The following is a 27,878-nucleotide window of genomic DNA, read 5'->3' as shown; positions in this document are numbered from 1 at the left end:
GTGTCGTTCAGTTTCCGATGTCGAGGTAACCGGAGCTTCCTCGTTTCATCACCATGAGACGGTTGTTTTCTCTTTCTTCATTAATACGGTGCCATGTCGTCACAATCGTCTACGTGGCACCCTATTTATTGCCTATGAAACCACCATTGAGACTGGCATAATGTACACCTTCCAATGTTCAAGTTAGGCTAATCCCAATAGAAAGTTTCATATTAATGTTTCCAAGACAGCTACGTAAGCAAGAATGAAATGAAATGGTGTTTGAAACTACCTTCCCAATGCATAATTTTATGGTGTGGTTTCATAGGATCAGAATCGCATTTAATTTCATGACTCATGGAGAGTTGGTATTCGTGTACACTTGGTTTCATCTAGTTCCTTCTCTCTTCTTAAATTTCATGCTATGTCATCAAAAAATCCTATGTGACATACTAATTAATAAAAATGAAACCTCATGAAACTCCCCATTGAGAGTAGCCTTATGAACAACTTACAAGAAGTAGAAAAAATGTTTTGCTCACATTACACAGCTAATAATCAAGCTCATTACAAGTCTAAAATTAAACTTACGGAGCCTTTCTGTTGATCTAACCAATGTAAAAGATACGTGCCTTAAAATTAAGAAAAATTTACCATGTCAACTAATGTAGGCGTGGGCCTTAATCTGCACTGCAAGAATGACCATCAAACATGGCTGGCGACAATAATGCAGTAGCACCCATAGCATTAGCAGCTGCATACAGAGGCGGTGCTACGAGGACTTTGATCGCTTGTGGCAGGCATGGGGTTTGGGTGGTCACGCCTCTCACGCGATGGAGGAAAAAGAAAAGGAAGACTCATGTGTCCTGAGCACATTTCGGCCTCAACTGGCTGCGTCCGGCATCCCTCATTTGTGCTGTGCCGCTGGTTGCGAATTCAAGTGGATTCTTGCAGGGGTCTTTGGCAACCATTGCAAGAGGCAGAAAGCAATAGATCTCCCGTCGACGTCAGCAATCTACTTGTGCGGACAATGCAAGTGCTCCTGATCCCTTCCATTCTCAAATTTTAGCACATCGCCAATTCCTTAGCAGCATGTCTATGTCTATCCCCAACAACTCGAGCAGAAATAATCTATTTAAGAACAACCGTATCACACTCTCTCTCTCGTCATCATGCTAAGTGGAGTTGTTTTCATTGGACACTGAATGTAGCACCAACACGAAGGAAAGGAACAAAAAACATGACCATGTTTGCATATGTACTCAATATAGGAAGCCAGGTGTTACATTTATATGTTTTTTAGATGCTGGTTGCTGGGTGTAATTCAATGAAGCATAATAAGGCTGGACCAAGGCACATGGAAGTTGGGGCTATAGGCCGGTTTGGGCACCATCTAGCCTAATCGTTTCTTGACACACGTGTATGGAACAAAAGGATGAGAGAGGCAGGCTGGAAAAATAGAGGAGGTGAGGGGCGGTCTTACAATTTACGATTACTGATGAGCAACACATGGTCGTCAGCTATCCCGTGTTTTCATGTAGTGTTCATCTTGAATTCAATCAATTCAAGATTGGCGTATTAAAATTAAGAAAATTGCGCCATTAAAATAATTTTACAAAATTACATTTCCATTAGATTATTTCTGACACGTTCGCCCCGCTACAAGCCCTAGTCATCAAAGGCAGAAAAACCTCTACTCCCCGACCGCCTATCACGAGATTCACCCAACCAGGGGCAACTGTATCCGGTGATCGTCCATTGGAGCCCCATTGCCGTGGTGTTGCAGTCCGGACCCGGAGGCTTGTTCGGTGATCAAGTGGTTTCTTGCAGGGGTGTTGTTCGACCACCACACATGGCAGAGGAGGTCGATTATATTCACTGTGGCGATCGATAATCAATTTGTGCAGCGGAGGCTTCCTCCGACTGTGCAGGCCCTCCTAACCCCTTCCATTCTCAAATAGTATGAGCACATCGCCAATTCCTTATCATGTCTATGTTTATCCCCAGCATATACCACACTGTCTCTGGTTGTGCGAAGCGGAGAGTTTCCGTGGACGCTTGAAGTAGTACTGATATAAAGGGAAGTGCTGGACGTATATATAGATGATGAAACTGGGCGTCATGTGCTTTCTTTTTTGGAAGGTGATGGTTTCAATTAACTGGACACCTGGAGTGTATATCATGGTGCCAAGGAAATACAAGCCTGGCTCCGGCCTCAACGGCTAGAGAAACAAAAGAAGTTGGCGACCATTTTACTTTTGGGCCATATGTCAGTGGCTTTTGTCAATTTCTTGCGCCCATCTTATGGGTTGCCATTTTTTAATTTGTGGTGCGTGTTTGCTTGTGGAACCAGAAATTATTTCACCGAGTAGTGAGGGATTTACCTTTACTTGATCAACATAGTTATTTTAAGCAGGCAGGCAACATTTAATTTGTCAGACCTCTAACGTACGTCACAATGTTCCACTGCAGGTTTTGTTCAATGAGGATGAATAATGTCCAGCTGATGCATGTCTTCACCGAGTGCAAAGTGGACGACGACGACAGACTAGATCCAGTATGTTGCGCACATCAGATAGAGTTGATGAAATACAATAGCTAGATCATTTGCTGAAACATCTAGCGGCTCAAAGATACAATCTCTAATACTGCTGAACCCGGCCAGGAACAAGGCAACAAAAACAAGTTTATTAATTAGCTGCTGTCCACGCCCAGCTGGACTCTGCTTCGCGGCTTCGCAAACAACATAGCTAGACAATCAACCACTCCTCAATCAGCGAGCATGAAGCTGCGTAACCCCCGCAGCCGCAACTGTTGCGTCCCTCAGCAAAGCACTGCTTTTGTTCTATCAGGATTCAGGAAGCTAGCATTGCTCTGGAGACACAAGATGTAACCACTATTCATAGACGAATCCTCCTGATGCCTTTCATTCCGATCCCAAGCCTCTCCCACTTTCCTCGTTCTCTTGCGGATTACTCTGCTTTCCAATTGACAAAGTGTTGTATCCCTAGAAACCCTCCTGTTCATCATCTCCTTGTCTTCTCGATGTGCTTTAATCTTTATCATGAAAGAGTACAGGTACATGCATACACGCCTAAAATAATTTATGTGCAAAAGTTCAATCGCAAGAAGGAAAAATGGAGTGGGTGTGTATATATAGATGCAGGTTGAGGTGTTATTAGGAGCTAGGAACTCAGACTAGTGATTATTTATAGGTAGGAATTACAAACCTCATAAAATCAAAATGTAGATGCACATGCAGAAGATTTGTTGGCAGGTTATGGTTGCTAGTCCGCTTAATGCCATGTTCATTGAAAAGTGGGACACACACACTTGATTGAAAAAGAAAACTTATTGTGAGGAACCAGATAGGAATAAATTGCTCAGATATGTCTAACACGGAAGGTAGTGAAGTACAGCAATAATCGATGTCGGATCCGAATGAAACAGGTGTTCTTCTTGATGCTGTTTAAATCACTCGGATATATGCTTCTAATGAGTCATGCGGCCAGATCGGTTGCACGACATGCACTCTGAAAGTAGATCCAAGTGAAAGTTTGATGAATGTCGCGTGGTTATTCAGACTATTGAAGCAAATATAAATGTGCTTACATTGATGTATGCCAATATTATTTCCTGTTTCACACCTGGCCCTTCCAATTATGCACAACTTTTCACAACAAAATCAGACTAAGTTGCATGTCTAATTTCTTATCAATTCTTTGCAAAAGGAACTAATATTATGGATTGAGCATCAAATCCTTTACAACACTGTCCGGACCCGAAGTAGCAGGAGCCACCGGATCCATAGTGGACACCTACAACCAAATCGTGCGCCGGAGGCTTCTTCCGACAGTGCAAGCCCTCCTGATCCCTTCCACCCCCAAATTTTAGTGCATCGCCCGGCCGATTTCTTAGCATCACACTCTCTCTGTCTCTGATCATGCAAAGCAGAGTAGTTTCTGTTGGACATATGAAGAGGAGCAAGGCAGGACATATATATAGATGAAGCTACAGGAGAAACTTAAGGTTTTCATAACATTAATATCTACGGTAGTTGTCGCCAGGACCACTGCAGTGGGGTCACGTTGATAAATTTTTACCTACCGTGCTAGCTAGGCAGATATATGACTGGCACAATGTCCATAGTTATGCCGGCCGGCTTTCCAATCTTCAGATGCGAGCTATGTGCGATTGTGGCATTGTTTTGCATTTGTGAATTGATCCTTTAGACTGTTGTACAATGCATGGCTAGACCTCATAAGCATGGCATGTGGAGGTCTGGTGGAGGCTGCAGAGAAGATATTACTACATCTTAACATGCAAAATTGCCATCAGAACGGTTTTAACCACTTACTGATGCCATCCATTCTCAAACCTAATCGCTACTAGTTCGTCGACTATGAAATTACCTTCTCTTGTTAACAACTGGCGCACTGTCTCATTCTTCCATTGCAATACATTATTGTCCTCCTTTTAGTAATATATATGTAAACTATCAAACCACAGACAAAAATGGAGGCTGACCATAGCGTAGTGGAGGAGGTAATATATATACACTAGCATGGGTAATTTGGAAGAAAAATAGAAGACCCAATGGTTGTTGCCATCAATCTCTTCTCTACATCTAAGAATTGGGATTATGCGACGTTTTTTTGTGAAGCCGTCGGGGGCTCCGATGGGTCTGCCAAAAGAAAATGCGCGCCGTTCGATGTTGATTTCGCGATGCCCTAACCGCCCTCCGCTCTCTGATCGGCGTCAGACAAACCGCCATCCGCGCGATCCAAGTTCACCAGCCGCCTCGCTCCTTTCTCCTCGAACGCGGCTGCGCTCGTCGAAGCTGCCACGTGCCGCCGAGGAGTTTAGTGCTTCCCGGCGAAACGGATCGGCGAACTCGTCCTCTTCGAGATCGCAGTGCTTCCTGGCGATCTCCTCCTCGTCCCTGCACGGGAGATCAATCTCTGCCTGCACAAGAAATCAATCTTATTCTTAGCTGCTAGCTCTCTACGCGCGGGAGGACTCCTTACCGACCTTCTGCGACGTTCTCCACCACGAGAGCAACACCGGCATTGCCGATCGTTGTCTCAGAAGGTACGTAGTACACAAGCTCGTGCCAGTTCATCTAATGTACGTGCTAGGGTCTATGTTTTCCAAACAGTTTGTAACATAGCCACCATATGATTCCCCTGTTGTGAAATTGTAGAAGTTGCATGGCTAGGGTTTAGGGTCTTCTGAACCAATCCGCCAAGTTAACAACTCTGCAAATTTTTTCATTGTTATTGCGCGCTGCATTATTGTTTTACTAACTATCATGTGGATGGAAGCTTTATTTGACCTTCCGAGCTGCTGTTCGTATTAGAACCTCTATCATCTGCTACATTACGTTTGACTGTCCATTCGTGGCCATGAAACAAACTGAAGACAGCGTAGGGGTCTATTTGCCCTTCTAGGCTTTGTGTGTTTGTCTAATATCCAGTCCTAAGCTTGCCAATCAAGATTAGTTCTACCTGGTCTTTCATAATTGTTGGTGTGTGTATGTAATATTGATATATATGTAGGGCTAAAATGTAAAAGAGTGGTGATAAGAAAAGGCACCACGAGAGGAAATACTCAAGAGTTGATTTTTCCCCAAATCCTTCGACATGGTATCAGGGCTAGGTTTGGGGGCGATGGTGGGGACCTCGTCAGCGTGACGTCGGCCGGCGAGCAGGAGCTAGAGGAGAGGGCGGTGCTGCGTCGAGTGTGAGCGGATCCGACGGCGGCGGGCGTCCTTGCGGCGCTGCTTCCCCAAGGCCGCAAATCGTAGCGGCGGCGCAGATCTACCCGTGCTGGAGCTCCGGGCGGCCGCGACACCGGCCAGGGAGCCCACGGGCGGCGGTGGCGAGCGGTGAAGTTTGGGCCGGCGGAGGAGCAGCAGGAGCAGGGGGCCCGGCGGAGGAGCAGCAGTTGGCTGGCGAGCAGGAGCTGGAGTGGCTGCACGGCTGCTCGTGCTGAGGGACGCAGGCCGACGGAGGCCCCAGATCGAGCTGCGCGTCGGGGAGGCGTGCAAGGTGGAGCTGCTGGTGGTTTTGGCAGAGAGAAGTTGAGTTGCTGGTCGCTGGCAGAGAGAGAAGGGAGCAGAGAGCAGTTGAGTTGCTGGTCGTTGCTGGTTTCCAAGCCAATTCAGAGGATCTGTGCTGGTTTGTGGAAGAGCAGCAACTATACTGCATCTGGAGGAAGAAAGTGTTGCTGTGAGGAAGCAAGGGGTTCCAAAGCCACTGTATTATGGCAGAGAATCAAGGAATTGAACAGGTTCTTGGGAAATTGGTGGAACTACTTACTGCAAAGAAGGATGATGCCCCGTCCTCAAGTAAAGAGATTGATACGGTTCAAAAATTGGAGTTGATGCCTGTTGATATCAAGTTGGAAGGCATGAAAAACTATTTGGCTTGGTCCAGAAGAGCATTGTTACTGTTGCAATCAAAAAGGCTCGAGGGCTTCATCAATGGGGAAATAACTGAACCCAGAGATAAGTTGAGCAGTGACTGGAAGAATTGGAATGCCACTAATGCTTTAGTGGTTACTTGGTTATTCAATTCTATGACCTCAACAATTGCAGGTTCTGTTGACACTATTGCTTCTGCCTCGGAGATATGGAAGGCTCTTGCAAGCATGTACTCAGGTGTTGGGAATGTGATGCTGTTGGCAGATACAGATGATAAAATACATTATCTGAAACAGGGGGAGAAGACTTTGATGGATTATGTTGCAGAATTGAAGCGACTGTGGGCTGACTTAGATCATTATGATCCTATTGAGTTACCTCACCCTGAATGTGTAGCTTGGGTGAAGAAGTGGGTAGAGAATAAAAGGGTCCTTCAGTTTTTGAGGGGTCTAAATCCAGAATTTGAAGGAAGACGCGCTGCATTATTCCATCAAGCTAATCTCCCTAGTCTTGAAGAAGCTATTGCTGCTATGGCACAGGAGGAGACAAGACTCAATGTGATAAAGGGTCACACCTTAAACTCACCAAGCCAAGCTTATGTGGTAGCAGGGTCCCAAGAGACCAGAATTTGTTATAATTGTGGTGAAAAGGGGCATTTGATTCGTGATTGCCGTCAGCCACTAAAACCAAATCGTGGTAGGGGTCGAGGCAGATGTATGTTAAGAGGTGGTACTAGTCGAGGAGGTGCAAGTCGTGGTGGAAGAGTAAGCTTTAGAGCTAATCATGCAATGTCAGATGGGTGTGCTGTAGAATCAGTTACAGTTTCTCCAAATGAGCTAGATGAGTTCAGGAAGTGGAAGGAAATCGGAAAGGGTTCTCAACTGAACAATCAAGAAACAACATCCTCGAGTGACACTGTTGCTGATGTGGTTCACTCAGACTCAGGTACATGCAACCAAAATTATATATCTAATTGGATATTAGATTCAGGTGCATCAAGGCATGTCACGGGTAAGGTAAATGAATTTACATCTTATACACCATACTCAAATTCTTATAAGGGGACGATCAAAACTGCAGATGGAACCTCTTGTTCTATTAGAGGTGTTGGGACAGTTCAATGCACACCATCTATTACCTTATCATCAGTATTACATGTTCCATCCTTTCCTGTGAATCTTATTTCAATAAGCTCATTGATTGATCAAATGGACTGTCGGGTACTTCTTGATCGTGAAAATTGTTTAATTCAGGAAAGGAGGACGGGAAGAAATCTTGGAGTTGGAACTTGGCATGATGGGCTCTGGTATCTTGATAGAAGCAAGACAAGAGAAGAAGTCTATTTTGCCCTATCAGCTAGTGAAGATGAAGCTAAGGTGATGTTGTTGCATTGTCGTTTAGGACATGTATCTTTTGATGTCATGAGCAAAATGTTCCCTCAAGAAATGTCTAAGGTGAATAAGAGTAATTTAATGTGTGATGCTTGTGAGTACGGGAAGCATACTAGAAGCTCATATGTGAGCAGAGGTTTAAGAAGTTTATCACCTTTTATATTAATCCATTCAGATGTGTGGACTTCTCCGGTCACTGCTATAAGTGGGGCAAAATATTTCGTTACCTTTATTGACTGTTATTCTCGTATGACATGGGTATATTTAATGAAGCATAAAAGTGAGGTACTTGAATGTTTTAAGGCTTTCTATGCTTATGTAAAAAATCAGTTTGGCACTTCTATTCAAATTATTCGGAGTGATAATGGAACTGAATATGTGAATAAGGAATTTCAGGGTTTCCTTTCAAGAGAAGGAATTCTACACCAGACTTCATGCCCCGATACCCCACCACAAAATGGAGTGGCTGAAAGGAAGAATAGGCATCTTCTGGAGGTAACTCGTTCACTTATGTATACAATGAATGTGCCTAAGTTCCTTTGGAGTGAGGCAGTATTGACTGCTATTCACTTGATAAACCGTATGCCATCAAGGATACTTGGCATGAAATCTCCTTGTGAAATGTTATTTGGAAAAAATGAGTTCTTGGTTCCACCCAAAATCTTTGGATGCACATGTTTTGTTAGAGATCATAGACCGGGGGTTGGAAAGCTAGATTCTCAAGCTATCAAGTGTATTTTTGTGGGGTACTCATCGGGACAAAAAGGATATAAGTGTTGGAGCCCATCTGAGCGTCGTATGTTTGTAAGTATGGATGTGACTTTTAGGGAATCAGTTCCTTTCTATGGTGAGAAGACTGATTTAAGTTCTCTGTTCATTGATTTAGACCCTCCAATTGGATCAGAAGATAGTGAGCAAATGGAGTGTAGAGTTGAGACACGAGCAAATGAGAAGAAAGTTATGGTTGGTTTAATCCCAAATTCAGTTAAAGTGAATGACACTATACAGGAAGGGAGAGTACAACAGTCTCCTACAGAGAGGAATCTACGAGTATATACGAGAAGAAGGAGAGAAAATCCCATACAACCCACCACTATTGTTGATGAAGTTGAAAGTGACCAAGTTCACTCAGGTGATAATGAGAATGACCAGTTGTCTGAGTTAGGGGGAGAGATAAGGGATCACTTGAATGACTTACCTATTGCTCTAAGAAGAGAAGCAAGGAGCACTGCAGGTAAACCTCCAGTAAGATATGGCTTTGAAGATAATTGTGAAGGTGAGCATAGCAATGAGGTAAGTAATTATGTGTCATATGGGTCATTACCATCTGAGTACTGGGCATTTATGACAACCCTGCAATCTGTACAAATTCCAAAAAATTGGAAAGAAGCAAAGCAAGATCCAAAATGGAAAAAGGCAATGCTTGAAGAATTGGCAGCACTTGAGAAAAATGACACATGGGAGCTCATACCTTCTCCTCCTGGGAAGAAGGTGGTTGACTGTAAATGGGTATATACTGTGAAACAAAACCCTGAAGGAAAAGTGGAGAGATATAAGGCAAGGCTGGTAGCAAAAGGGTACAGCCAGACATATGGAATTGACTATGATGAGACATTTGCACCGGTTGCAAAAATGAGTACCGTGAGGACCTTGATTTCTTGTGCTGCTAACTTTGATTGGCCATTATATCAATTAGATGTTAAAAATGCATTCCTTCATGGTGATCTTAAAGAGGAGGTTTATATGGAGATCCCACCTGGATTCACTACTACTGAAACAGAAGGTAAGGTGCTAAGATTGAAAAAATCTTTATATGGACTAAAACAATCGCCAAGAGCGTGGTTTGATAGGTTTAAACGTGCAATGCTTGATATGGAATATAAGCAGTGTAATGGAGATCATACTCTGTTCTATCTATGTTCCAAAAACCACATTACCATCCTAGCTGTCTATGTTGATGATATTATTATCACTGGAGATGATACTTTGGAGGTGGTGCGATTGAAGGAGAATTTGAGAAGGGAATTTGAAATTAAAGATTTGGGACAGCTTCGATATTTTCTAGGGATTGAAGTAGTAAGATCTCCTAGAGGGATTGTGCTCTCACAACGGAAATATGTTCTGGATCTACTGGATGAGATAGGTATGCTTGGGTGTCGTTTAACCACTACACCAATAGAGCAAAACCACAAATTGGATGCTGAATCTGGACATCCTGTACATAAGGAGAGATATCAAAGACTTGTGGGGCGCCTCATCTATCTATGTCATACAAGACCTGATATAACATATGCTGTGAGTGTAGTAAGCAGATACATGCATGACCCAAGGAGTGATCACATGGATGCAGTCTATAGAATCTTGAGATATTTAAAGAAGAATCCAGGTAAAGGTTTGTTGTTCAAAAAAAATGGACATCTGAATGTGGAAGGTTATTGTGATGCAGACTGGGCAAGTTGCCCTGATGACAGAAGATCAACTTCAGGCTATTGTGTATTTGTTGGTGGTAACTTGGTGACTTGGAGAAGCAAGAAACAGCTTGTTGTATAACGCTCCACTGCAGAAGCTGAGTATAGGGCTATGTCACAGAGTCTGAGTGAACTATTATGGGTAAAAAATCTTCTAACTGAGTTAAAACTCCATGAGGGCAGGCCTATGAAGCTTTGGTGTGATAACAAATCAGCTATTAACATTGCCAACAACCCAGTTCAACATGATCGAACCAAACATGTGGAGATCGACCGCTTCTTTATTAGAGAAAGGATTGATGATGGAACTTTAACTCTAGGCTTTGTAACTTCTAAGGGACAAATTGCTGATTGTCTAACAAAAGGGTTGAGTGTTAAAGAGTGTGTGTCTTCGTGTGACAAGATGGGCATGATAGATATATATTGCCCATCTTGAGGGGGAGTGTTGGTGTGTGTATGTAATATTGATATATATGTAGGGCTAAAATGTAAAAGAGTGGTGATAAGAAAAGGCACCACGAGAGGAAATACTCAAGAGTTGATTTTTCCCCAAATCCTTCGACAATAATTCATATACAGCAGGCTGATTGTTCAGTTAAATGTTTCCAATTGATTAGTTGAATCGATCAATCAGCTGAAACTTGAAAGCATCTACATGCCCCTGAGTTGTGTTGGAAAAAAAGGATTACATATTTGGCTCGTAACCATAGTACCCACGCGACACCCAACTGATTGCCTGTTACCCATTAAACTTATGGTTTGAGCGTAGCCAATGCAATTTGAAATTGGTGTGGTAATGCTCAGTAGTAGGCCTACATGTCTTCAAAAATAATTGTTCTTATGCAGTTAGGCCAGTGTATTCTACAAACCTCATGTGGTACCTGTTACCCAAATCTTGTACGTGTAGTCCAACTGAAGATTTGGTAATGTTGACGCACACTACACCTAAAAGTACATTTGCCAGTTAAATATTGTACGGAAAACTTAGTTTGAATTCAAAATCTTAGTTTGACAGGCATTTGGTCCAAACATAACAAGGTCAACAAAAATCAGTGGCCATGCCCGTGCGTTGCAGTGTGTTCTACACTCATAACAAGGTCAACAAAGTTGCCAAAAAGAACGGCGTTCAGTAAAGTTGAACATGTTTGAATCAGCTCATATCAAGCTAATTGATCACTGATCAGCGCTTCAAACAAGTTTTCTCATGAAGGACATACCTGTCACACCCAATGGTCTTATGGTCTTATTTTTATGCTTCAAATGTGCACCAAAAACTCAGTTTATAGGCTTTAGTTCATGGGTATTATTCAATAGGATATTATCTCTTGAGGGTTATTTAATTTTGCTATAACAAAAGGCTATGCTCTACCACGATAGCTGATGCCTCTGATTCTGATCTTTTTTGCTTTTCCACCCTAGCTATTTTGATCTTTTAGGTGAAGAACTGCCCCCTATATGCTCCAGGTGAGTAGTATAATTTTAACCAAAGACCCTGCTGCTCATCAAGTGTGAGTAGTATAATTTGGAACTTCTAATCTGAACCATCAGAGTATCTATATGTAACTGTGTAGTTATTTGATATAATATTTCTGAAAGTGATTGGAACCACTTCTTGTATTTCGCAAGGAACTAAAAGGATCTATATATATGTATGAAACTTGGTGGTAGAAAATGTTCATTTGCTCATTCATCTGAATTTGATTTCTGTCTTCTTTTTTCTTAAACATGCAATTCATAATTTGTCCGGTGTAAGTATCAACCATACGAAATTCTGAACAAATCTACTGTTCCAACAATTAGGGAAATTGGAAATGCATCTGAATGGTAAATTTGTAAATACTTGTTATTAACAAAACATGATAGAAAATTTTCTTGAGACAAGAAATTGAGTTCTTTTGTTTGATGTAATTGGATAGTAAATTTGTTTGTCCGTACCTATAGTAAAGCATGGTGGCTATTGTCTTAACGAGCACATTGTGCGAGTTGATTGAGTTTTAGCTTTATTGGCCAGCATCTTGCTTTTGCGTTTATATCCATCGTGATCTGATTCTCAAGTGTTTTGCATGTTTTCTTTTGAATATCTGTTATTTTGTTTAAATTTTATGTGCTCGTAGCACGGCCATTACCTAGTACTGGTATATTCGACAAAAATGATGTGTAAAGTCTAGCTAGTAAGGAATGAACAAAATTGACAAGCGGATGTTATCAACCCTGATTTATTATAATGTAACTGCTAAAAGCGTAGAACATATAAACTGCCACTCCTAGAGAAACAGGAATCACTTCGCGGCCCAGCAATCCTGGTTTGACACAAACCGGTAATGGTGACGCATCACTCCCAAGCGAGCAAAAAAGAATATACGTGCCTACACTGATGCGGAAAGCTATTTTGGTAGAGTAATTCCCCTAACGCCTCCCGTTCCCAAAAAAAAAAAGAATCAGTGGTGCTACTCGTGTCATTTATAGTTTTTGTTTCTCATTTCTGTCGCTTGCGCTCTCTCTTACACTATTAGTTACAAGAAGCTAGAAGCCTACTAGAACACTTGGATTATCGGAGCCAATCAGGTTTGAGGTTTGGAGCCGCGAAGAAAGAAGCATCAAGGCTGCAAGAGAGGAGTATACATAGACGAAGCAAAGAGAGTTTCCATGGCTATATATATACGCAGCAGGCGAGAACGAATGAATGCCACAATCGATGATACAATACAAGGCACAAATGAGCAGTTACGCGAGGATGAATGCCATGGCTTGGGCTGGTTTTGCAACAGGCTTAACCATTGAAATGCCCTACCCGTGGCCCAGAAATCTCTTGCCGATCCGTTCATAAAAAAAGGAGTCATTTATCGACAAGCTTGTTAGACTTGCTCTTATTTCATGAGGCAGAAAATTTGTTTCTCCCTCCATCCACCCACACACCCAGTCACCTACCTAGGGTGGCAAATTTAAGTATCGGGTTCAATAAGGGTCGGACCATAATATTATATGATTTTGATAGGGCTGAGTTGGATTGTGAAGGAGTCATGAGGGCTATGATCGCAAGTGTGCAAAGGCACTGCAAACAGCTACTTACGCTATAACATTGACAAGTAAGTTTATTTTAAGTCCAAATTTGTCGACAAATGTCTTGAATCCAACCAATGCAAAAAGAATGGTGTGTTCAAATTAAGAAAAATGGATGACTAAAGATTTTGGCAGCTATTATTTCTTTCATAGAAGAATGATTTGCCAAACTATATATCACTATATACGGTGATTATTGCATCGAAATCGTCATCTATTGACTACTATACTAGGCAGCGTGGGGCGGCTTAAGAATGGGCAGCGAACTTGCCGGCTACAATAACAGAGTGTTTAGCATATGCAAGCGCGCACGTGTACGCTGCAGGCCAACTACACAGGCCGGGGGATAAGCCCGGAGGCAACCGGCCTTGAGATCAGGCGGACCTGCTTCGCGGCGACGCGTCGTCCTCCATGTTTCTTACAGGGCCAGCGCGCTTTCCTTGCGGTCTCGGCAGGGCGGCTGATTCAGCGATGAATTGGTTTGTTGCAGGGGTCCTGTCCAAAGAAGCAGGAGTCACTGGATCCCTAGTGGACATCTTCAACCAAATCGTGCGCCGGAGGCTTCTTCCGACAGTGCAAGCCCTCCTGATCCCTTCCACTACCAAATTTTACCGCATCACCCAGCCGATTCCTTAGCATCACTCTCTCTCTCTCTCTCTGTCTCTGGTCGTCCAATGCAAAGCAGAGTAGTTTCTGTTGGACACATGAATGCATTACACTAACATGAAGAGAAGGGAGAAAGGCAGGACATGTGTATAGATGAAGCTACAGGAAAAACTTAATGTTTTCTTAACATTAATATGTACGGTAGTTGACGCCAGGATCACTGCAGTGATGGGGTCACGTTGATAAACTTTTACCTAGTGAACTAGGCTGATATATGACTGGCACAATGTCCATAGTTATGCCGGCCAGCTTTCCAATCTTCAGATTCTAGTCAGCACGACGTGACCTATGTGCGATTGTGGCATTGTTTTGCATACATTGTGGCCGGCCTAGACCTCTGAAGCATGGCATGTGGAGGTCTGGATAGCTGAATTCCACCAATCCCGTGCGAACACGAGGTGGCCGGGTACACTGGAACAGCCGTCGTGCTCGTGCATCCACGCAGCTTCAGGTCACCAAACACCCATCTGGATCTACAACTATTGGGCATCATCCAACTGAAAGGGCATAGCGGTGGACGCTTTTGAACGGTGCGTGCTAGATTGGTGTGTACACGCTTCTCATCATATGGACTATCCTGACGCCTTCCGTCCCAAGACGTTGCAGCGTTAGTTTGTGCTATGCCTGATCCCTTCTTTGCATTCTTCCCCTATCTCTCAGCAATAGCATCTCGAGGAGCCAAAGGTTATTAGCTACGGGTACGGCGGTTGCAGCAGCGAGTTAAAGTAGGCAAGGACGACATGAGAAGTATTACGTACGTTAGCTAACAAGCAGGCACATCGATTATGCTACCCCAGCTCGATCTTACATGATGTTGCTTGAGAGAAATTGGCTGACCTCACTGGTCGGCGCTGGTAGATCGACAAGCTGGGGAGGGAGTCCCATGCATCTTAGTTGAAATTAAAGGACGTCGCGTGCACCTTCAGACTCTCCAACCTCGTGCTCATCAGTCAACAGATGTTGCTTGAGAGAAATTGGCTGACCGACGCTTGCCAATGTAACTCCATGCCTTTGATGTCGAGTTTCTGGAAAAAAGAAGTATTAGATTAGATCGTATTTAGGGTGGCTGTTTGGAGGCACAAACAAATGAACAAGAATATATATGCGGATATACGCTTCTCATATGGATTCTCTCGATGCCTTCCATTCCCAAAAACTGCAGTCGTGCCGCTTCTCGATTTGTTTTCCCTATCTCTGAACTCGCATCTCTCTCAACTACAGAACATCAGAAGAGATCGTGTTCAGCAACGGATAAAGGAGCAAGAAGAAGCTATATGGGTGACCATGCTTATATAGATACACAAGCCTCGCCCAGTCCAGCTGAGCTACTAATATGTAAATGAGCCAAATTAAATGCTAGCTAAGAATGGGTCCGTGCAATAGTAGCAAAGTAAGCGAGGACGACGACATGTTTCCATGCTGTACGAGAAAATCACGTGCAGTAAGGCCATTTTCAGCGGGGATTTCACGATGTTCGAGGTTGAAATTGGTAGATGCGGACGAGCAGGTCTCTGAACCGGTCTACCAACCGGTCAGACCGGTTTGGTCAAAGTGCTCAAAATGCAAATTGGACTTCACCATTGTGTAGTTCTCGTTGAGTAGATCAAAATGCATATGTAGAACATCCGATTTGGAGTTTGGATGAGAGAGCTATGACCTCGGTTTGCTAGGACGGTCAGATCGGTTTGGTCTGTATAGTTCGAGTTAGGAGTTGTATTTTGACACAGGATTTGTTAGGGTTTCGACTCCATTAGAGGCAAGACATTCCCTCCCTATAAATATAAAGGGCCACGGCCGACTGAGGGTATCAACTTACCTTTTATCTTTTTACCTTTTTTCTAACCCTAATCTTTTCCAACCCCATATGTTGTTCTTCTCTTATCTTCATGGCAGGAGGAGGCATCCTATCTGGCCTGCCGAGTCTAGGGCAACCCAAGGTGCGCCTGTCCCGACAGGATCTTTCCCGGGCGGGCGTTCGTTGGTCTCTCGCCCCAACGAGACCGGCCTGACCGGCCTACCATACCGGTCTAACCGGTATGTGCAGAGGAGCAGCAAGGAGTCCCTCCGCACGCGCACACGTTTGAGTGCTTTTCGTGTATTGGCCCTAAATTTGCGTCAACACATGGATAATAAATAAGATGCCATGTAGACAATTTTGATGACATGACATACTATTTATGAAGTGAGAGAAGAAATCAGTTTCACGGAGATGAAACTATGTGTGCACTATTTCCAACACAACATGTGTCTTGCATATAATCTTGGAAACAACAAAAGATGAAACAATACGTTGTGTGACCTATTTCATCAATTAACTAAATATTTTCTTGCTTAGGCTAGTCTCAATGGAGTTTCATGAAGAGTTTCATGGGCATTAAATTTTATGCCACATCAGCAATTTTGCTGAATTGGCAAGGTTATTTATGAGGAGGTTTCATCAGATGTGAGAGGAGTTTCATCACCATGACACTCCGTTAGCACAGTTACCTAGTTTTTAGTCTTGGTAACTGTGCAATGAAATTATGCACTGAGACTGATCATATGTAATATTTTTGGAAACATAAATGATCATATGTAATATTTTTGGAAACATAAATGATCATATGTAATATTTTTGAAAATATAAATGTGAAATCTTTGCACTGAGAATGAGAAAGGCTGTCCTCGTCCGGCACTTGCTCGGCAGTTCTCGGCGACCACGACACACCAGAGTCTGCTCCAAGTGCTCGTATGCTGCATAAGTCCCCGCTGCCCCTTGCCTTTTCTCCAAAGGCAGCCTTGTTGTACGTCCTTGCTTTAATTTTGCTGGTAGCAGCGCTTGATGCATGCCTAGATGCTAAAATGTAATTTCAGTTTTCTCCACGGCAGGGAAGAGAAGTCATCAGGCCCGGCCTCAAACCAAATACGAGATGGGATGACGCCATCCCAAAAAAAAACAGGGATAGAACAATTCCATCCTAACTCATCTCCAACCAGTCTATAGTTGCACATTTAAATAGTATAATCTAATTTATATTTTGTGCAAAATAGTTTGCCTATTCACCTCTCTGTTCCCTTAGCTAGACCTAGGCTACACGAGCACCGATTCGTCTTCAGATCTCTTACTGATGTTCAGTAAAATCATTGACTCCAAGAGTGAGAGGAAGCTTTTCAGTGCCATCAAACTTGATTCTTCTAGACACCTTGAGACATCAACTTGATTAGCGTCTTCTCCTGCCACATTGCCTGGTTTAGATTACCAACTGTTGCATCTCATACAGGTTGCGAAATGTCACAAAGCAACAAGGGCATGTGGAAAAGAGTGAGACTGACAAACTGGATCCCCGTAAATTAGCATGCAAGTCATATCCATCAACTGCATCAGTAGTACATGCAGAAATTAAAGAAAATGTGTTATCCTGGTAACCCGGTGCATTCGATTCACAAAGCTATAATGTTAATTTCCGTCAACTGTTGTTGATAGTCCTCATTGCTATCATGCCCGAGACATTGTGAAGAACAATGAGAAGTACTCACCCAACTTTCCATGATGTGTAAAGTCTAGCTACTAATGAAGGAACAAAATAGGCTGAAGGAAGCAGCAAAAGATGTTACTGTTAGGTTTAGTCCCACATCGAAAATTGATGGTGGGGAGCATGACATATAGGTGGGGGCAGCCCTCACCCATCAGACTAGTCTTTTGGGTTGAGTTAGGCCCAAGGTCTTGTTGTTGTGGGCTCCGATGAACCTGGATCTGGTGGGGCACCGGCTCATGGGTATAACAAGTCGGGCTGAATTCTGCTGCGCACTCTAACAAGTGGTATCAGGGCTAAAGGTTGGAAAACCTGGAACATCTCTGGATCACATGGTGATGGGGGAGCCCGTGAACGTCTCCGGAGGGTCACACGGGTTCATGGGTTGCTTGTGATGGAAGAGTTGGACCCGATGTGTGACGGGGGAGATTGTTAGGTTTAATCCCACATCAAAAATTGATGGTGGGGGAGCACAACATATAGGTGGGGGTAGCCCTCACCCATCAGGCTAGTCTTTTGGGTTGAGTGAGGTCCGAAAACTTTGTTGTTGTGGGCTTCGGTGGACCTGGGCCTAGTGGGGCACCAACTCATGGGTATAGCATGTTGGATCGGATTCCGATGTGCCCTCTAACAATTGGTATTAAGAACTATGGTTAGATTGGATCTAGAGGCTGTGCAGAAGATCAACCGGAGACTCGAGGGTTATGCGAGTCCTTTAACGTATGGTCAATGCGGAGCAGATACGACGCAAGGTGGAGCATGGATATGGCCGTGGCGTCACAGCACGTCGACGCGAGGGTTGGCGGTGGGTAGGGTTCTTGGCCGGATGGATGTCATCGAGTATAGCGCGTAGGAACCGTGACATGGTGGGACTCTGGAAGACCGGATTCAATGTGTTCTGTGCGGCTCCGGGAGCAAGCGCAAGGCGTGGTGTGTAGGGTCCACGTGTGCTTGGTAGGTGTATGCACGGAGGGAACAGTACGAAGTCAAGGGAGCCCGGCCATGGATCGTTGGTGTTGTGTCGGTGCAGTTGCAAGCTGCGGCGTACAGGATCATGAGGACGAATCTGGTGGTCATACGATGCAGCCGGTTATTTTTTCTCTTTGTGTCATCAGGCCAAGACGGGAATAGGAGAAAAAATATAAAAAAACTCACGTGGGGGGGTGCTGCATGCGCATGGCGTTGCGGCTCTTTGCTTGGTATAGAGTGCATGCATCGTGCATGTGAAGCTGAGGATGCAGGCAGCAGTTAAGGCAACGGCCAACCGGGCATTGGGGCACACAAGATTCAGTGCTCGGTGCAGGTATGGTTCGGCGACAAAGGGTTCGGAGAGAATCTAGGCAGTCTATGGCAAAGGGTGGACAATCTTGGTAATCGACAAGCCAAGTCGATCGGATGAGTTTATTGCGATGTGTCGTGCAGGAGTGTGGTAGGATTGTGCCCACAACGAAGCTACAGAGCATGACTGGATGTCGGGGAAGCTGATGGAGAATTGCAGCAGGTGAAGGAGGAGAAGTAGTATTCAGCATACCAGACCTCATGCCGGTGTTGCGGGCTTGTTGGCAACGAGCTGATGTTGTCGACGGTGTTCAGTTGTGGCACGCAAGGCAACTGATAGTAGTTTGATGGCGGTTCGGTGGGTGCTCAGGGGCGGCGGAGTCAGGTGGCAAACTGACATGGTAGAGGTGCGGAGCAGCTTACTGGGGGTCTACTTGTGATGGATAGACTGGGGGGTCTACTTGTGATGGATAGACTGGGCCGAACAGTTCGCAGGGCATATGGCGGACAGTTCAATATGGCTGGCGGACAGTTCACTTGGAGGGTGGACATACCGTGGTGCACGGTGGAGAGACTAGCAGCGACAAGCTGGTCATACCGCGGGTCAGAGGCGATGACAGGATCAGCAATGACGACATAAGAGCACGGTGTTTGATGGAGTTGTTGTTCTCTGTGGCGTGGCAACACGCGGCGCGAGCTCAAGATGCAGGTTTGCATGGAGGAACTTGCGTGCTTCCAAATCAGCAAGGGCGCGAATTGATTTGAGTTGCACGTGGGTTACTGAAGCATGAATTGAAAGGTGTGGTGGTACCAAAGGGCTGAACTGGAAGGAAGTATAGACGACAGATGTCTGTACTTGCAACTGGAGTAATCTGGTTGGTCATGGCTGCAGGAGACTACGGTGTAAGACGTCCGCGTAGTATGGCAGCGGTAACGGAAGAGCAATGCTAATGTGGCAGTTTCTATATGTGCCTTGGATAGCAACAGTGAGGTTCTCAGTATCATGGGTGCAGTTTGCTTGAGCATGGTATTAAATTCAGTTGCAGTTTGGCTAGAGATGAATCTAATTTTGCTTGGTAGAGATTGTGGTGATAAAAGAGAAGGTGCAAAGTTGCCACTGGAGTCATTGAGTTGGGAATTGCATGGAGAGCAATGTTTCTTCGGGCAGCTCTTGCGAGAGCGACAAAGGCGATAGCTCAAGTTCGGTGTACATGGAGGTTCGCGCATGACGGGTTCAAGATGGCGGAATATTCGCCAAGGTGGAGTTTGTTAGATATTCTGTCGAATATTTGTACACTCCGGTTATGATGAGACTTGAGTTGTATTTAGCAGTATAGAGTAGAGCCTGTGTCAAACTTTGTAACCCAGACCTCCTCATAAATATGAGAGGAGGGCTGTTGTTGTAACCATGATGACATAGCGACAGGCTCGCAGGAGGGAGGCAGCACGGTGCCAGGACCCCAGAGCGACCAGTGTTGCGGTATTGGGGAGGAGCGCCCGTAGTCATGCGTCAGGGATGTAGGATTCAGCTGAACCTCGCCTTGTCAACAAAGATTGTATCTCGATGGTGCAAGTTAATCTCGGTAGATCCAATCGACGCTTCCGCTGGTGGAGATTAGCGGGCGGCTCGTCGCTGTGAAGGCTAATTTTCCAACAGGTACCAACCCTGAGGTTTGTAAGAACGGCTGGAAGGTTGAAGAGAAACTGACATCACTCCCGGCAAAACAAGTAAGTTTAACACAAACAGTTTGTTATCGACGGATCACTTCCAAGTTCCAAGCAGGTGCAAAAGAATACACATGCCTGCACAGACCAGCTGAAAATGGCTGGTACAGTAATTCCCCTTATGCCTCCCGTTCCAAAAATCAGTGGTGCTACTTGTGCCATTTCTGGTTGTTTCCCTTCCCCTCCCAGACCCCCCCCCCCCCCCCCCCCCCCCCCACCCCCACACACACACACACCAATTTTTGCCGCTTGCTTCGTCTATATTTACCATGCCAATTAGTTTGAGGTGTACAGCCGCCATGAAGAAAGAAGCATCAAGACTGCAAGAGAAGTATATATAGACGAAGCAAACAGAATTACCATGGCTATAGTTTGAGGTGTACAGTCTTGATGCCATGGCAGCAGGCAAGGACGAAATGAATGCCATGACCAATGATACAGTGCAAGGCACAAATAAGCAGTTACGCGAGGATAAATGCCATGGCTCGGGCTGGTTGCGCAACGAGCTCCATTGAAATGACCTACCCGTTGGCCCAGAATTCCAGAAACATGGATTACTGTTTTTCAGTTCAGCGGAAGCTTTCAAAAATATCGACTGTTCTTTTCTTTGGTTCTTTAAGAGGATGTTTCATCTCCCTAATATGCGGGATTCTTTGTTTATATAAGCATGATTTCAGCCTTTTTATCAGTCACCTATATGCAGCCATCACTAGCCTTTTTAGCAGTCACCTATATGCAGCCATCACTAGCCTTTTTAGATGATGAAATAAAACGCAAATCAATGCTTTGCAAACAACCGTACCAGGTCCAAGATGTATCCGGTCGTTACTAGCTAGCTGTTCACGTTCCAGTGTATTCACGGCTTTGCAAGCAGCTAGACAGTCTGCAGTTGCCAGTCAGCATGCACGCACCTGCTGCTTTGCCCATGGGACAAGCGTGGCTCCATGCGCCTATGAGGAGGGTCAATCGAGGCCGACGTACCACAGGAATCCAAACTGCGTGATGCCGCAATCCTCAGCGAACTGAAATTGCACCGAAGATGCATGTTCTGAAGGTGGTTCTTGAATGATTTCTCCCGATGCCTGCCATTCCGATCGTAATTCGTTATAATAAGGATCTTGACTGCTATCGTTGCTGTCTCTCGTGCAACTCTCTCTACTCTACTGTTGTACTTCCCAATCGGCACTGGCTTATTCATCTGAGCTCATTCATCTTCTCTCCACATTTATGTCTCTATTTTACACTCCCGCAATAAGCTAGAAAAGAGAGATTGTTGCAGCTAAGTTTTTAAGTGCGTAGCCAAAAAGAAAGTAAGAAGCATCGAGAGGCGACCATGTATGTATGTATATATACAAAGGCGAAGGCACGAAGAAATGAAAGCAGAGCTACTGTAGCTACTGTTTATCTTCAGGCGAGCAACAAGATGAATGCGTGATCCAGGAGCAAGCGCAACAGGCACATGAGAGCATAAATGCCATGGCTTGGGTGGAAGACTTGTTTGGTTAAACTTTGACCCTTTTTTTCAAGTATTCCGTCAAAATTTGATGGCAAGTCTCTTCTCTGAAGTTTTCTCAGTGCCCTGCTTGCTTGAACTGATTAAAAAACATTATGCACTGCCTACATAACGTTGGCTATCATGCCCAAGTGCCCAAGTCCTATTCCACAAGAGGTGGACCATGGGCACACTACAGTACAATAGGTTGGATCTAGTTTGCAAGAACACACGCATTTGGACGGCTGCGTCCGAGTCAAAACACATTGGACACATGTCGAGGCCAGGGTCATGGGCATCATCTGGGTCTACACCTTCGTCGTGTGCCTCCCGCATTCAGCCCGCATTGCCCATTGCTTATTGTCGGAAGTGCTACAGGGAGACGTTATAGAGAGTTCAGATTTGAGAGTTTTTGGCCAAGACTGCAGGGATATCTAGAGGTTGTGAAGGAGTCTTGGGAAAGACTCATCTAGATACATAATCCTTTTCTCAGGCTTCACATAAAATTGGAAAGAACATGAAATAATCTCAGGAAATGAGCCAAGTCAAAAATTGGAAGAAACAGACTTCTGTTGTGTGCTGCTAATCAACTAGTGGGCATACTTGATGTTGTCCAGGATTACAGGCCACTAAGTGATATGGAGGTGCAATTAAACAAAGACCTAAAAGCAAGAATCTTAGTAATGACAGCCATGGAGAAGTTAAGAGCCAAGCAGCAATCAAGATTAATTCACCTAAAAGCTGCTGAAACCCAGTCCAAACTGTTTCATGTACAAATCAATGGCAGAAGAAGGAAGAACTACATTCAGTACCTTGAAACTGAAGAAAGAGTTATACATTTGCATGAGGAAAAAGAAGAGCATATCTCTTAGCATTTTAGCACACAATTTGGTCAGCCACAACATAGATCACACACTTTGAACTGGAACACAATACAACTGCCTACATTGCAGCAGCAACACAGCCTAGAAGAAGAATTTTTTGAAGAAGAGGTCTGGGAGGTCATTTCTGATATGGCTTCTGAAAAAGCCCCTGGACCTGATGGGTACATTGGGGCCTTCTTCAAGACAGCCTGGGGCATAATCAAACCTGATGGGTACATTGGGGCCTTCTTCAAGACAGCCTAGGGCATAATCAAACAGGATATCCAACCAGGATATCATGGCTGCAACAAAATTTTTCTATCAATAGCATGGGCAACACTTTGATCAGCTGAATAAAGCACACATGGTTCTAATTCCAAAAACTCCTAAAGCAAAAAAATTGAGCAACTACTGCCCAATTAGCTTGACACATAGTGTTGCAAAGATTATCTCAAAGTTGCTGGCCAATAGACTATCACCTCAAATGGGTGATTTAGTTTCCAGAATACAAAGTGCTTTCATCAAGTGCAGAAGCATTCAAGATAACTTACTTCTCACCTAAAATCTGGTTCAGTCACTACACCGTGCAAAGAGACCTACTTTATTTTCGAAGCTTGACATAAAGAAGGCATTTGATAGTGTAAGATGGGTCATGGAGGTGTTGCAACAGATGGGCTTTGAGCCAAGGTGGAGAAGCTGGGTTTCAACTCTGTTGTCAACTGCAACAACATCAGTACTACTGAATGATTCAAGCATAGGACAGGTCTGCGCCAAGGAGATCCATTAAGCCCACTGTTGTTCATTCTAGCTATGGAGCCACTACAAAAAATGTTCACTATTGCTGCAAGTGAAGGAATGCTATCACAGATTTAGAATAGGGCTGTCAGAGCTAGAATAAGCATGTATGCTGATGATGTGGCCATCTTCCTGAATCCAAACAGTGAGGAGGTAAAGGTGGTCAGTGATATCCTAGAGGAATTTGGTATAGCATCTAGGCTGGTCACTAACAGGAACAAAAGTACAGTTTACCCAATCCAATGTGATAGCCTAAATTTTGAGGAGATTATGGAAAGTTTCCAGTGCCCAGTGAAAAGTTTCCCTTGCACTTACCTAGGATTGCCACTGCACACTAGAACCCTACGAAGGATAGATGTCCAACCCCTCATTGACAAAGTGGCAGCAAGGTTGCCAGCATGGAAAGGCCGTCTGATGAACAAGGCAGGAAGGCTGATGCTCATCAATTCTGTCCTATCAGCAATACCAGTCTATTTCCTATCTGTGTTTTCACTGAAAAATATGGGCAATAAAGAAATTAGACAAGACCAGAAGAAACTTTCTCCGAAAAGGGGAAACTGAGGCTAATGGGGGACACTGTCTCATCAAATGGGTCAATGTACTTAGACCAAAAAAGCATGGAGGGTTGGGCACACTTGATCTAGAAAGATTTAGCGGGGCACCAAGGTTGAGATGGTTGTGGTACCAATGGAAAGACCCTGATCGTCCATGGGTGGGCACTGAAGCTCCCGCCAATGACTTGGATCTTTAGCTGTTCAGAGCCAACACAGTTGTGAATATTTGAAATGGTCTTAAGGCTGAATTCTGAAACTCATCATGGTTGAATGGCAAGGCCCCAAGATATCTTGCACCCAATTTATACAAGCTGGCTCGGAGAAAACATAGGAAAGTATACGAGGAAGTTGCCGACCATAGTTGGTTTATGGAAGATGACCTCTGTCAAGGAATTGTCTGAATTTGTTAATCTCTGGGACCTCATTCAGGGCATCAATTTCACAGACAACCCGGATAATATCGTGTGGAGATGGATATCTAATGGTGATTACAGTGCTAAGTCAGCCTATGCAATACAGTTCAAAGGTTCCTACTATACCTTTCAGGCTTAGGCACTTTGGAAGGCACATGTGGAAGGGAAGCACAGATTTTTCGCTTGGCTGCTACTACAGAGCAAAATTCTTACTGCTGATAGTTGATAGCTAGGAATTGGCCATGTAACCCTTTGTGTGCTCTTTGCCAAGGGGCTCCTGAATCGGCTGAGCATCTCTGCATCCAAATGCCCATATGCATCGTAGGTCTGGCAGCTCATTCATTCCTGGTCGAGCAACTTGGTGCCACTACCATTGACAGATGTTGGTCTTCAAGAGTGGTGGCTGACTGTCAATGCAGGCGGCGAGCAAGGAAAAAAGGAGAGCACTAGCTGCTGTGCTGATCTATACATGTTGGAACCTGTGGAAGGAAAGAAACCAACGAATCTTTGAAGGAATTCAGGCCATGCCCCAAAGGGTTTTCAGTCTCATCAAGGAGGAAATCAACATGCACCAAAGAGCATGTGGAGCACCAACCATTACTTAGATCAATGATAGCACTGTTGTTGAACCAGAGAAGAAAGTTTAAGCACAATTATGTAATATCTTCTATGTAACTCTGAACTTTTCTTTCTCTCTTAAATGATACGGCAGTGCTCCTGCCGCTTTAAGCTTTCAAAAAAAAAAGAGTCTGATGAAGCGAAGTTTCCCAAAACAGTGCGGCTGGCTACTAAAATGTGATGAACTGGTGACTGAACTCCATTTGTTCAGACATTCAGAGACATGCAACTGTGCCTTTCATTGAACTAGAGTGCATACGATTTCTCAGTGAGATTCTCTGGATGCCTCCCGTCCCCAAAATTGCTGCAATACATCTGTGTCGATGGAACGTTCATAATATATATGTGATCCATTCAGAACGGACAGTTTTGCATCGACATTTCAAATATGAACACAGGCTACAACAAAGTAACCTCAAGGTTATGAGATATGCCGTGAGCTACCAAACTGCTCTATTGGACAGCCCAAGGTCCATTCCATCACAGTGCTCTTGTCCTACCACGTGAAGCTAAGGAGTATAGCATCTTCACTAAAACACGTTGCCTCAAGGAATCAGGAGGAGCTTTCCATAGCCATCAAACTTGATCGGTCTCGACATTTTGAGACGTGCACGTGTTCCTGCAACATATTGGCCGGTGTCAGATGTTTACGGGAACAATTTGCAGCCACAAAGCAAGCGTGCAAGAATACAAGTGCCTGCACTGAAGTGGAGGAAACTTTAGGTAGAGAAATTCTCCTGATGCCCCCTGTTCCCAAAAAAAAACAAAGGACACTGGTGCTACTCGTGCCATTTCTTGTTGTTTTCCCATTTCTCTCGCTTGTGCTCTCTCTTGCAATCTTGCAAGAAGCTAGAGTTCAAAGATTACCGGAGACAATTAGTTTCGAGGTGTGCAACTGTGAAGAAAGAAGCATCAAGAGTGTGTGTGTGTGTGTGTGTGTGTGTGTGTGTGTGTGTGTGTGTGTAAATAAAAGAAGCAAATACAGAGTTGGCATGTGTCTATACATATAGGCTGCAGTGGCAGCAGGCGAGGATGAATGAACGCCACGATGGATGATTCAGCCTACAGAAGCAACTGCAAGACACAAATGAGCAGTTATGGGCGGGGATAAATGCTATATATGGCCCTGGCTGGCTGAGAGACGGGCTATTGTCCAATGAAATGCTCTACCTGTGGCCCAGAAATATTCATTACTTTTGACTATTACTGTTCCATTCAATGACAGATTGTCCAGCTACTATCCTTCCTTTGGTTTCTTGAGAAAAGTTTTTTTTTACGATACACAATACTACTACTTAGTGGTATAGTATATATAAGATATAATAGTTCGTTACTATGGATAATTTAGTAATTATTACATTGTAAAAGGTGATATTTTAAATGGAATGATCTTTTAAACTTTATGCTAGTGTTAAAAATAAAATATAATGATGTTATTTGTGTTTTTTTACCATGATATCCTTATACTATCTATACTACTCATGTATACTACCCATAGCACATGTGAATATTTCAGTAGTATACAATTAATCTTGATCGTTCGATGATTTTATACTAATTCTTTTCGAACACTAGTATAGATTAGTATTGTTTACCGTCATGTTTCATCTCTCGTAGTGCATGGAACCAATGTTTTACAATAATTTTTTTTAATCTTAAATCTCGGTCTTTTGATCTATGCGGTCATTACTACTTCTTTTGAGTTTAGATGATGAAGTAAAACATGTTAGTATCACAGCCCCCTTACATCGCCAGCACAAGCTTCGGGAAGCTTGCCAGGCTAGGAGAGCCATTTTCGCTGGCAAGCAATAGCAAGGGCAAATGCTAGCAAACCTTGACGCTTGATGGTGCATGATTCAGACAAGCTACATACTAACAGTAACTTATATATCCACAAGGCGAGGTGTGATCTGCACCCGAGTGAGTCAGGAAAGCGTGATGATGCCCTCTTCAGAGAGCTGACATCGCATTGGAGATGCCTAATTAATCTGACAACGTTTCTTGGATGAGTCCTCCCGATGCCTGTCATTCCTATATATCGTAGTTTGTAACAAGGATCATGATCGCTATATCATTGCTATCTCCTGTTCAACTCACTATTGTACTCCCCAATTGGCATTATATTGGCTTATTCATCTTCTTTCCGTGTTCATGATGATTGTGCGTGCTCAAACTAGAAGCAGCGAGGAGACCATGTATTTATATATAGACGGACAAAGCAAGCAGAGATACTATATGGCTACAAGCTAGTGCAAGATGTTAAATGCCATAGCTACGTGTGCCGTCTTTTTTTGAACTCGGACTTTTAAAGAGTAAGTAGGTATTTGAAGCTGCCAATCGCCATCCATGCCAGAAATAATGCCGATTTATTGTTCTGTTCAGTGGAAGCTTGTCAACCCGGCCAACTAGTGATCGTCCCTCCTCTCTTTGGTTTCTTGGGTCTTGACAGGATGTTTTCTCTCTCATAGTATGTTCTAACTTGTAACAAATATTTCTTTTAACATTCTGATCTCAGCCTTTTGGTCCGCGCGTTCATTGTCCACTCAAGCTTTGTATATGTGGGAAGTTGCATTGTATATAAATTTGTCTGTACATCATCTCAATGCTGTAACTCTGCCCCCTGATCCGTTCTATTAACAG

The 27,878-nt window shown here is 44.0% G+C and overlaps 1 protein-coding gene across 1 annotated transcript in view; it reads left to right on the top strand.

Annotated features, from left to right (window-relative positions):
* LOC140221493 (protein FAR1-RELATED SEQUENCE 5-like) overlaps positions 1-23,122 on the top strand; it is a 40,816-nt gene extending 17,694 nt beyond the window's left edge. The window contains exons 6-7 of the mRNA XM_072291184.1: positions 6,578-6,816; positions 22,949-23,122. Coding sequence (XP_072147285.1) covers positions 6,578-6,816; positions 22,949-23,122 — 413 coding nt within the window. The remainder of the gene's footprint in view (positions 1-6,577; positions 6,817-22,948) is intronic.
* Positions 23,123-27,878: the final 4,756 nt, after the last annotated feature.

The sequence above is a fragment of the Setaria viridis genome, chromosome 9 (genome assembly GCF_005286985.2).
Source record: "Setaria viridis chromosome 9, Setaria_viridis_v4.0, whole genome shotgun sequence".
NCBI classification, from domain to species: Eukaryota; Viridiplantae; Streptophyta; class Magnoliopsida; order Poales; family Poaceae; genus Setaria; species Setaria viridis.
The sequence above is the reverse complement of the archived record's forward strand: the minus strand, read 5'-3'. Positions and strand labels throughout refer to the sequence as shown.